Source organism: Mobula hypostoma, chromosome 2 (assembly GCF_963921235.1).
Source record: "Mobula hypostoma chromosome 2, sMobHyp1.1, whole genome shotgun sequence".
Lineage (NCBI taxonomy): Eukaryota > Metazoa > Chordata > Chondrichthyes > Myliobatiformes > Myliobatidae > Mobula > Mobula hypostoma.
Genome location: NC_086098.1, coordinates 238,885,890 through 238,898,330, shown reverse-complemented (window position 1 = coordinate 238,898,330; position 12,441 = coordinate 238,885,890). Strand labels below are relative to the sequence as shown.

Below are 12,441 nucleotides of genomic sequence, written 5' to 3'. Positions count from 1 at the left end.
AGACCCAGCTATGTCGGGCTTCATAGCTAAACCATGTGTGAAGGCCAGGAGCTGGACTTGATAGTCAGAGGCGATATCAGACGCATGCTACTGGGACCATTTAATAGGTAGTGTGAGCTTATCTCCACTATCTTCTCCCTCCCCCCTGGATATGACGGCCTTAAGGAACTGTGGTGGTGGTAAAGGCAGATGCATTGGGGACATTTAAGAAACTGTTAGATGGGCACATGGATGAAAAAGTGAAGGGTGGGGAGCATTAGACTGATCTTAGTGTAGGTTAGTGGTTAACACCTTGTTTTACAGCGTTAGTGATCACCAATTCCTGCTGCTGTCTGTAAGAAGTTTGAATGTTATCATCCTGGCCACGTTGGTTTCCCCCCAGATGTACGAGTTAGGGTTAGTAAGTTGTGGGTATGCTATGTTGGCACCAGGAGCATGGCGACACATGCGAGCTGCCTCCAGAACATTCTCTGACTCTGTTGGTCATTGATACAAATGAAGCCTTTCACTGTATGTTTCAACCTGCATGTGACAAACAAAACCAACTTTAAAAAATATAAACGTTTAGCATAACATTGTGGGTCAAAGGGCCTGTACCGTGCTATACTGCTTAATGTTCCAACAAGACCTGCAGGTGAGTGCTGAGCATTGCTCATTGTGCGTGTTACTGACATTCTTACCATTTCTCATTACCCTGACAGAGCCAGTTGTTCTAGGAATCAGAGTTGCTCTTAAACAAAACCAGAAAGTCCTGACAGATCAGACTGGCCTTGAACAAAATCTTGGTGTCTCCTTTCTTGAAGTCATGGATTCAACATTTGAATGTGAACTCAAGAACCAGGCAAACCCACACAGTACAGCGTGCAATGTCACCATACTTCACATGCAACGTTCAATGAGATCCTATCTATTATAGTCATAGAGTCATAGAACACTACAGCAGAGAATCAGGTCCTTCAGCTATTTAGTCCAAGCCAAACTATTAATTTGCCTAATCCCATCGACCTGCACCTAGATCATAGACCTCCAAACCCCTCCCATCCATGTATCTATCCAAATTTCTCTTAAATGTTGAAAGTGACCCTGCATCCACCACGTGCTGGCAGTTCGTTGCACACTCTCATCCCTCTCTGAGTGAAGAAGTTCCCCTTAAATATATTCCACTTAAACAATTCTCCTTTCACCCTTAACCCATGACCTCTAATTGTAGTTTCACCCAACCTCAGTGGAAAAAACTTGCTTGCATTTACCCTATCTATGTCCCTTATAACTTTGTATACCTCTATCAAATCTTCCCTCAATCTTCTACGTTCTAGGGAATGAAGTCCTAACCTTTTCAATCTTTTCCTATAACTCAGGTCCTCCAGTCCCGGCAACATCCTTGTACATTTTCTCTACAATCTTTCAATCTTATTTACATCTTCCTGTAGGTAGGTGACTAAAACTGGATGCAAGACTTCAAGTTAGGTCTCACCAACATCTTACACAATTTCAATGTAACATCTCAACTCTTGTACTCGTACGTTGATTTATGAAGGCCAACGTGTCAAAAGCTTTCCTCATGACCCATCTACCTGTGACACCACTTTCAAGGAATTATGGATCTATATTCCCAGATCCCTTTCTTCTACTGCACTGCTCAGTGTAAGACCTAACATGGTTGGTCCTCCCAAAGTACAACACCTCACACTTGTCTACATTAAATACCATCTGCCATTTTCCAGTCCATTTTTCCATGTGGTCTAGATCCCACTGCAAGCTTTGATAGTCCTCCTCTCTGTGCACTACACACACAATCTTAGCATCATCCACAAATTTGCTGATCCATTTTACTACATTATCATCCAGATATTAATAGATAACAATAGATAACAAACAACAACAGACCCAGCATCAATCCCTGTGGCTCACCATTAGGCACAGATCTCCAGTCAGAGTGGCAACCATCTACAACCACTTTCTCAATCATTCTTTCTCAAAGCCAATGTCTAATCCAATTTACTACCTCATCTTGAATGCCAAATAACAACCTTCTTGAACCAACCTCCTATGCGGGACCTTGTCAAATGCCTTACTAACGTCCATGTAGACAACATCCACTGTCTTGCCTTCATCAACTATCCCAGTAACTTCCTTGATAAACTCAATAAGGTAGGTTGGACACAACTTGCCATGGACAGAGCCATATTGATTGACCCTTATCATTCCCTGTCTAGACCAAATACTTTTATATCCAGTTCCTTAGAATACCTTCCAATAACTTACCCACTACTGATGTAAGGCTCATCAGCTAATAATTTCGTGGTTTATCCTTAGAGCCTTTCTTAAACAATGGAGCAACATTAGCTATCCTGCAATCTTCTGGTACCTCACTTGTGACCACGGATGTTTTGAATATGAGTTGCAGCAGTGTAATAGCGCCTTGATTTGTGACCAATCGGTGTTTGGGATTGATTAGTAAGAGCAAATTAAAGGAAGGCAGAGGGAAACGCAGCGGTCGTCGTAACCTTAAGGCTTTAGCTCTTCGAGGTTTCAATGAAGAGAAGCTTAATCAGAGAAAGCAAAGGAAAGAAAAGCTCATTTTCTTCTCATTCTCTTCTTTTTATTTGCTCAGCTAGGACAGTAGGGATGACAGACAAGATAGGTGAAATCCTCCTCTTGCAGGATGTGGGAAGGCAGGGAGACCTCCAGTGTCCCTGACGACTGCAACTGCGAGAAGTGCATCTGGCTGCAGCTTCTACGAATCTGCTTTAAGGAGTTGAAGCTGGAACTGGATGAATTCTGGATCATTCGGGAGGCTGAAGGGGATAGGACATATAGAGAGGTAGTTACACCCAAGCTGCCAGACACAGGAAACTGGGTGACAGTTGGGAAGGGGAAAGGGGTTAAGGAGACACCTTAGAGTAACCCTGTGGCCATCCCCCTCAACAATAGGTATATCACTTCAGATACTTTTGTCGGGATGTGTGACCTAACAGAGGAAATTCACAGTGGGCAAGTCTCTGGCATTGAGTCTGCCTCTGTGACTCGGAAGGGAAGGGAGGAGAAGAGGCGTGCTGTGGTGATAGGGAAGTTGTTTGTTAGGGGAACGGACAGGAGGTTCTGTGGGTGAGAACAAGATTCCTGGATGGTATGTCGCCTCTGAGATGCCAGGGTCCAGGATATCTTGGGTGGAGTCCTCAGCATTCTTAAGTGGGAGGGTGAACAGCTAGAAGTTGAGTAGGACAAGTGACGAGTTGGGGAGTTCAGTGAGTTAGGTGCTAAGTTAAAGGGCAGGACCTCCAGGGCTGTGATTTCAGGATTGTTACCCATGCCACATGCTAGTGAGGCCAGAACTTGGAAGATTGTACAGTTTAATACGTGGCTAAGGAATTGGTGTAGGAGGAAAGGCATAAGATTTTTGGAACATTGGGTTCTCTTCAATGGAAAGTGGGACCAGTACAGAAGGGAAGATTTGCACCTGAACTGGAGGGGAATAATATCCAGCAGTAAATTTTGTTAATGCTGCGTGGTGGGGTTTAACCTAGAGTTGCTGGGGAATGGGAACCAGAGGGCCCGAACAGTTAGTGGAGAGGTTGTGGAGGCAGATGTTGGTAAAACCTTAGACAGAAGTTAGGATTCAAAAGGTTGAGCATGGTGTGAATAGTGTCCTGAGCTGCATACATTTCAATGCAAGAATTATCATAGAAAAGGCAGATAATAGTACTGAAGATGAGGTAGCTGGTTTACAGAGGCAATGTGTAGTGAAGAAAGAGGCTGTTGAATGGGCAAAATTGCAGTCAGAAGGATGAGTTGCAATGTAAAAGGAGGACAAAATTGAAAAGGGTGAATACAGGACTGAAAGTGTTGTAATTGAATGCGTGCAGTGTACTGAATAAGGTAGTTGAACTTGTAGCACAGTTACAGATTGGCAGGTATGATGTTGTAGGCATCACTGAGTCATGGCTGAAAGAAAATTACAGTTGGGACCTTAATGTCCAAGTATGTACACTGTTTCGAAAGGACAAGCAGGAAGGCAGAGGGGTGGCGTTTCTCTGTTGGTAAAAAATGAAATCAAAGAGGTGACAGGGTTGGAAGTTGTTGAATCATTGTGGATAGAGCTAAGGAACTGCAAGGGTAAAAAGATCCTGATGGGAGTTGTTTACAGAACCCCCAAACAGTAGAAAGGATGTGGCCTACAAATTACCAATGGGAGATAGAAAATGATGCCAAAAGGGTGGTGCAGAAACTTCAATATGCAGGTAGATTGGGGGAAATCTGGTTGGTGCTGGATTCCAAGAGGGGGAATTTCTAGAGTGTCTACGAGATGGCTTTTTAGAACTGCTCATGGTCGAGCCCACTAGAGGATCCACTATTCTGGATTGGGTGTTGTGGAATGAACCAGAATTGATTTGAGAGCTCCAGGTAAAAGAACCCTTAAGGAAAGTGATCATTATATGATAGAATACGCTCTGCAATTTGAGAAGGTTCTTGGGAAACTCAAAGGTCTGAAAGTAGATAAGTCACCTGAACCAGATGGTGTACACCCCAGAGTTCTGAAAGAGGTGGCTGAAGAGATTGTGGAGGCATTAGTAATGATCTTTCAACAATCACTAGATTCTGGAATGGTTCCAGAAGACAGGAAAATTACAAATGTCACTCCACACTTTTAAAAATAAAAATGAGAACTGTATCACAGTTGTGTTCTTTTATACCGTGATATCACATCACTCCGCTATCATGAGACAATTACATCATGCCCATCACGAGGTAATGACATAATGCTCACAAGATAATTACATCATGCTCGTTGGATATGTAACAGGCGGAAGGAAGAAAACTACAAGTCAGTCAATCTGACCTCAGGAGAATTGGTTGATGTTGTGTACTTGGATTTGCATAAGGTCTTTGAGAAGGTGCCACACATGAGGCTGCTTAACAAGCTACGAGCCCATAGTATTACAGGAAAGATCCTAGCATTGATAAAGCAGTGGCAGGAGGCAGAGACTGGGAATAAAGGGAACCTTTTCCGACTGGTTGCCAGTACTTAGTGGTGTTCCACAGGGGTCTGTGTTGGGACCAATTCTTATTGTGTTATATGTCAAGGGTTTGGATGATGGAATTGATGGCTTTGTTGCGAAGTTTGCGGGTGATATGAAGATGGGTGGGGGGGGGCCAGGTAGTTTTGAGAGGCTACAGAAGGACTTAGAATTTGAAGAATGGGCAAAGAAGTGGCAGATGAGATATAGTACTAGGAAGTGTATGGTCATGCACTTAAGTAGAAGAAATGAAAGGATTAATTATTTTCTAAATGGAGAGAAAATACAAAAAAACTGAGGTGCAAAGGGACTTGGAAGTCCTTGCGCAGGATTCCCTTCAAGTTAATTTGCAGGTTGAGTCAGTGGTGAGGAAGGCAAATGCAATGTTATCATTCATTTCAAGAGGACTAGAATATAAAAGCAAGGATGTAATGTTGAGACTTCATATAAAGCACTGGTGAGGCCTCACTTGGAGTATTGTGAGCGATTTTGGGCCCTTTATCTAAGATAGGAAGTGTTGACATTGTCGAGGGGTCAAAGGAGGTTCACGAAAATGATTCCAGGATTGAAGAGCGTTTGATGGCTCTGGGCCTATACTCACTGGAATTTATAAAAATGAGGGGTGACCTCATTGAAACCTATTAAATGTTGAATGACCTTGGTAGAATGGATGTGAGGAGGTGTTTCCTATGGTGGGAGAGTGTAGGGCCAGAGGAGATAGCCTCAGAATAGAGTGGTGTCCTTTTAGAACAGAGATGAAAAGGAATTTCTTTAGCCAGAGAGTGGTGAATCTGTGGAATTCATTGCCACAGGTGGCTCTGGAAGCCAAGTCATTGGGTGTATTTTAGGCAGAAGTTGATTTATTCTTGATTAGTCAGGACATGAAGGGATACGGGAGGGAGGTGGGGCTGAGAGGGAAAATGATCAGCCATGATGAAATGGTGGAGTAGACTTGATGGGCCAAATGGCCTAATTCTGCTCCTGTAACTTATGGTCTTATTCCCCTCGGTAGATGCTGCTTGACCTGTGTGTTTGATGTACTCCTTGAACTTTCAGTCCATTGCGTTTCTGAACTGAATTTCCCATTTGTTTCAATCTCACAGACGGAGGTTTCCAAGGGGACAGTGCCAGGTGTCCAGAGCGGAAAGGAAGATGGGCCACCGGCCGGCCGGGGAAAGCAGACCAGCGCGGCTGATGTCGACAGCGTGATAAATCGCTTCGCCCCCATTCGGCCCAAGGCACAGGCCAAGAAACTGGTTACAATTCCAACTGCCAGTATTGGTCCCTGCGTCGCCCCCTCTGCCTTGCCCGTCCGGATGGGTGCCATCCCACCTCCGGTACCGCTCACTCTGCCGCCAGGGGCCAGCAGCACAGGGATCATGGCTGCGGGAAGCGTGCCAATGCTGAAGAAAGTGGCTGTCATCCTCCCGGGTCCTGCGCCAGAGGTAAACCCCTGTGCCACCTTACTCGACCTGTCCATTGGCAAGGGTTCTGTCAGCAGCAAGCTCAAGGATGGAAAGCACTGGCCTGACCAGCCAAAAAGCCCGCCAGCCTGCTCCTCGCCACGGAAGCGCCCTGCCAGTTCGATGCCTGCCTCCGAAGACAGGCAGGCCTCCAAGAAGAGGAGGGGCCGCCCTCGGAAGGTGTCTGAAGGGAAGGGGGATCCTGGCGGGATGGCCGTCACCACAGAGATGCCTGCAGCTCCCGACGCAGCCTGCCTGCTAGAGAGCACACGTCACACCAAACTGGGCACAGACGCCAGTACCACAGCCCCTCTGCCAGTCACCTCGTCCGTGGATAACACTATGAAACTGCCAGAGAGAGCCTCACTCTCACCCTCACCCCTAGTCCCCAGTCAGCTGAGGACTAACTGTGGGCTTGCGGAGCTGGGAGTGCGCCAGACCTCTGTGATCAGACCACTGCCCAGTCTGGCTTGCCGGGACTCCGTGAGCAGAAACACTGGCGCACAGGACCCCCAGGACTCGCTGGGGGCGGCCGCTCACCCTCAGTAAGGCTTGACTAGGTGAGCAGAAGTGAGCACTGGGCAGTGGGGGTATCATGTTGGTGGTATCGTATCTTCAAGTTACATGCACGCTATTTAGTCCCACAGTTACTCTACGGGACTATTTCGCCTGCTCAACATCACCCTACCAAGGAATTTCAAGCCCTTCCCTCTCCTACCCCACACTTGGAGGGACCTGATGATTTGAGAACTCAGTCTACTTTTCTACATGCTGTTCTGTTTAAAAACTGATCAACTGTTTGATATTTGACAGATACACATATTAATGGTTCCAAAAATGAGAAATCTATGTTAAAGTTATTTCCTCTTAATGCTGATTTTGTCTGGGGAGAGACGATATTGACTAATCATTCCCAGGGCGACTGTCAGTGTTTCAGCTGAGTTGAAGGTGAAGGGGGCAGATGGCAGAATTGACAGCAAGCTGGGCACCACGGTCGCACGATGCTATAAACAGCTTGGGGCGTCAGAATTCGGACTTCAATTCTGTAAGGAGTCTGTATGTCCTTCCGCGGAATGCGTGGGTTTCCTTTGGGTGCTCTGGTTTCCCCCTACGGTCCCGAGATGGACTAGTTAGTTAATTGGTCATTGCAAACTGTCCTTTGATTAGGCTAGGGTTGCTGGGCGGTGTGCCTTGAAGGGCCGGAGGGCCAATTCAGTGCTGTATATCTAAATAAATCTTATCATTCCACAAGCAAGGTATTTACTCGTAGAGTTGAAATAAAGCCGTCGAATTGAAAAAAGCCTCGGTGCACTGTGGAAAATACATGTTACAAAACTGCAGTGTCTTTCATGGGTAGAAGCAAGCGAATTATTCTGACTAAGTACAGTGACTGCAGGAGAGTTACATGATCTCATTTAAGTGTCCGCTGTCAACCCTGATGTGGTCTCCAGGCTGATTGACAGTGGAACTAACCAAAGCTCTTAGCTTTGATCTGTGCCATCATCTACTTCAGCCAAATCGATTTTAATCGATCTTGCCATCCCTGCTCACCACAGTTACTGTGTTGTTGCTCATAAAACTTTGGCAAGGTATTTCTCCTTTGTTTGAGATGTGTTATACTGTCAGTCTAACAACCTATGCCAAAAATGGTGCTTGCTACTGCTTCAACCTCTCTTAATAGCTGCTGACCTCTGTTCTGTCTCTGCCATTGCTTTTTGTTTAAACAAGAAATTCTGCAGATGCTGGAAATCCAGAGCAATACACTTAAAACACTGGAGGAACTCAGCAGGTCTGGTGAAATTCATGAAAATGTTCACACAGTTGATGTTTTGGGCTGAGACCCTTCTTCAGGACTGGAAAGAAGTTTTCTAGGGATAGTGCAGAGGGACGTGGGGACTTGCCTCCTGTCCATATCTGATCACAGGGGGAGACAGGATTTTCTGTTGTAACACACACAAAATGCTGGAAGAATTCAGCAGCCCAGACAGCATCTATGGAGAGAAATAAACAGTTGATGTTTCAGGCTGAGTCCCCTCATCAGGTGCTATGAAAACTGTGTAATAGTTCCTAATACTCACCAATGGGAAAAATTCATCTGCATCGCAGTCTTTTGACTGCCTATGAACAAAATCAGCGCAGACTCCTGGTGTAGATGGTAGACTGCCTTCATACAATGCTGTGAATGATTGCATCCTGCTAATCTTCATTTTCATTTTTATTGTAATATCGAAGATGATTGTCGATACCTTCAACTTCTTCGTCGTTTCTAACTTGTTGAAGTAGTGATTTTTCACTTCCGGCTGTTTGTAGCATCTCCAGGTCTGAATGCATGAAACTGCAGTGAGTAAATCTGTTCATACTCTTATTTGTCGCCAACTTATTTGCAGCTGGAAGTGGCAGCGGAGCCTCCCCCGTCACTCGGCCCGACCCGGAGCACCCGACGATGCAACCCGCCGATTGATCCCCACGGGACATGTCCACCAACCTCAAAGAGCTGCAAACAACACACTGCATCGATGGAAACCTGGAAAGATGCACTATTTACCGAGGAAGCGTGGGAAAAGAGCTGGGCTGCTGGTCAGATTGAAGTTGCGGGGCTTTAGGGTCCCTATGCCCACCATTCTACTGGTTAATGTGTAAGCCATAGAGAACAAGGTGGATGATCTTAAAGGGAGACTCACCTACTGCAGGGAGATGCAGAACTGCTGTGTATTCTGTTTCACCGAGACCTGGCTCTCCCCTACCACCCCTGACTGTGCCATCTGGCCGGAGAGATTTTCGATCCATCAGATGGACTGCACGGTGTCTTCAGGCAAGACGAGGGGAGGTGGTGTCTGCCTACTGATCAACACTGCATGATGCTCGAACACAGTGGCACTGACAAGCTCCTGCAGCCCGGACCTGGAATACCTGTCGGTGAGGTGTCGTCCCTACTATCTGCCACGGGAATTCACATCTGTCATACTGACAGCGGTCTACATTCACCCCCTAGGTGAACATGGAGTGCGCTCTGAACATACTGTATGCCAGCATCAGTGAACTTGAGACCAGGTATCCGGAGGCTTTGCTCATTACAGCCGGGGACTTTAACCAGGCCAACCTCAGAAAGGCGCTGCCAAAGTTATACCAACATGTCTCCTGCCCCACTAGAGGCCTGAATATACTTGACCACTGCTACACAGCAGTCAAGGATGCCTGCTGTTCCGTCCCACGACCTCACTTCGGAAAATCGGACCATCAGGCCTTACTCCTCCTCCCGGCTTACAAACAGAAACTGAAGCGGGAGGTCATGGTGTCAAAGGTAGTGTCGCGTTGGACAGAGGAAGCAGATGAGGTCCTCCGTGACTGCTTTGAATCGGTGGACTGGTTAGTATTCAAGGACTCGGCAGCTAACGTCGATGAGTATGCCTCAGCTGTCACGGACTTTATTTGGAAATGCTCAGAGGACTGTGTGTCTCACAAGACGATCTGGGTATTCCCAAACCGGAAACCTTGGATGAATTATGAGGTCTAGTCTATTTTGAAGGCTAGAGCTGCAGCTTTTAGGTCCGGGGATACCAAACGCTACACAGAATCCAGGCATGAACTCTGGAAAGCTATTAGGGGTGCCAAGAGGCAATATCGAGCCAAGTTGGAAGCCCAGGCTAACCAGAGGGATGCCGGTAGACTATGGCAGGGTCTAAATGAGATCACTACGCACAAAGAAAAGGCTGGGAATATCTATATCGGTAGTGCTTCTCTTCCTGATGAACCGGACCTGGTGGCATTGAAATTCATTGTCACTGAGGAGGACATTAGAAGGGCCTTCCTGAAGATAAATCCAAGGAAGGTGACGGGCCCAGATTGTGGGTTCTCCGGGCCTGTGCAAGCGAGCTAGCTGGAGTATTTGCTGATATCTTCAACTGCTCCTTGCTTCAGTCTAAGATCCCCTCGTGTTTTAAGAAGGCAACGATAATCCCGGTGCCGAAGAAGAGCAAGGTGGCATGCCTGAATGACTATCGACCTGTGGCTCTGACATCAATTGCTATGAAGTGCTTCGAGAGATTGGTTATGGCACACATCAACCACAGCCTACCGGTCAACCTCGACGCTTTGCAATTCGCCTACCGGAGCAACAGGTCAACGGCGGATGCCATCTCTCTGGCCCTACATTCCTCCTTAGAACATCTGGAGAATAAAGACACATATGTAAGGCTCCTTTTCATTGACTACAGCTCTGCCTTTAATACCATCGTTCCAAATAAACTGATTCCTAAGCTCCGGAACCTGGGCCTTAGCACTCAGATCTGCAGCTGGATCTTCAACTTCCTCACAGACAGGACCCAGGCTGTAAAAATAGGGGACAAGCTCTCCTCTACAATCATTCTGAGCACCGGTGCCCCACAAGGCTGTGTACTCAGCCCCCTGCTGTACTCCCATGATTGTGTAGCCAAGTTTCCATCGAACTCAATATATAAGTTTGCTGATGTAGGTCGTATCTCAGATAATGATGAGCTTGAGTACAGAGAGGAAATTAAGAACCTGGTGGCATGGTGCGAAGACAATAACCTATCCCTCAATGTCAGCAAGACGGAGGAATTGGTTGTTGACTTCAGAAGGAGTAGCGGACTGCACGACCCCATTTACATCGGTGGTGCGCACGTGGAACTGGTCAAAAGCTTTAAGTTCCTCGGGGTCAGTATCACAAGTGACTTGACTGGGTCCAACCAAGCAGAGTCCACTGCCAAGAAGGCCTACCAGTGCCTTTATTTCCTGAGAAAGCTAAAGAAATTTGGCCTGTCCCCTAAAACCCTCACTAATTTTTATAGATGCACCGTAGAAAGCATTCTTCTAGGGTGCATCACAACCTGGTATGGAAATTGTCCTGTCCAAGACCGAAAGAAGCTGCAGAAGATCGTGAACACGGCGCAGCACATCACACAAACCAATCTTCCGTCCTTGGACTCACTTTACACCACACACTGTCGGAGCAGTGCTGCCAGGATAATCAAGGACACGACCCACCCAGCCAACACACTTTTCGTCCCTCTTCCCTCCGGGAGAAGGTTCAGGAGCTTGAAGACTCGTACGGCCAGATTTAGGAACAACTTCTTTCCAACTGTGATAAGACTGCTGAATGGATCCTGACCCGGATCTGGGCCATACCCTCCAAATATCCGGACCTGCCTCTCGGTTTTTTGCACTACCTTACTTTCCCTTTTCTATTTTCTGTTTATGATTTATAATTTAAGTTTTTTATATTTACTATCGATTTGTACTCCAGGGAGCGCAAAGCACAGAATCAAATATCGCTGTGATGATTGTACGCTCTAGTATCAATTGTTTGGCGACAATAAAGTAAAGTAACTATCAGAGAGGAAAATCACTGCTTTTAGAACACAAACACTTCACTGGTTCTAAGGTCCAATTTAATGTCAGAGAAATGTGTATAACGTACATCTTGAAATGTTTTTTCTCCGCAAACATCCATGAAAACAGAGGAGTGCCCCAAAGAATGATCGACACTTAAACGTGAGAACCCCAGTGTCCCCCCCGCCATCTCCCCACTCCCACGCATAAGCGGCAGCAAGCAATAATCCCTCCTCCCCCACCAGCAAAAAAAGGCGCATCGGTACTGTCACCGAGCCCAAGTGTGTGCTAAGCAATAACAAAGACACAGGCCAAAGTTACCCCAAAGGCTTCGCATTTCATCATACTGGACAAACCACAGGTTCTGTCTCTCCCTGATAAGGGAGAGGGAGGTGCCCCCCATTTTCACAGCGAGCGGGAGACATAACAACAACCCGCTTGTTTACGATGTTAAAATTCCATTTCGTCACTTTTTCGAGCTCTGTGTTCAAAGATTGCCAAAAAAACTGATGCTATTTTAAAACTTATTTTTGCTCAAGCATGGTGTGTCTAATGACCACGCAAGTTAGAAACTGTTCAGCAACAGTCTCCTGTCCCAAGGAAGCAGCATC

General features: G+C 46.4%; 1 protein-coding gene across 4 annotated transcripts in view; it reads left to right on the top strand.

The window, feature by feature from the left end:
• LOC134342965 (DNA-binding protein RFX5-like) overlaps positions 1 to 7,786 on the top strand; it is a 34,782-nt gene extending 26,996 nt beyond the window's left edge. For 3 of the 4 annotated variants that reach the window (XM_063041714.1, XM_063041715.1, XM_063041716.1), the window contains one exon: positions 6,122 to 7,786. In XM_063041714.1, coding sequence (XP_062897784.1) covers positions 6,122 to 7,030 — 909 coding nt within the window. In that variant the 3' untranslated portion in view covers positions 7,031 to 7,786. The remainder of the gene's footprint in view (positions 1 to 6,121) is intronic. The other variant, XM_063041713.1, reaches the window with a different exon arrangement.
• Positions 7,787 to 12,441: the final 4,655 nt, after the last annotated feature.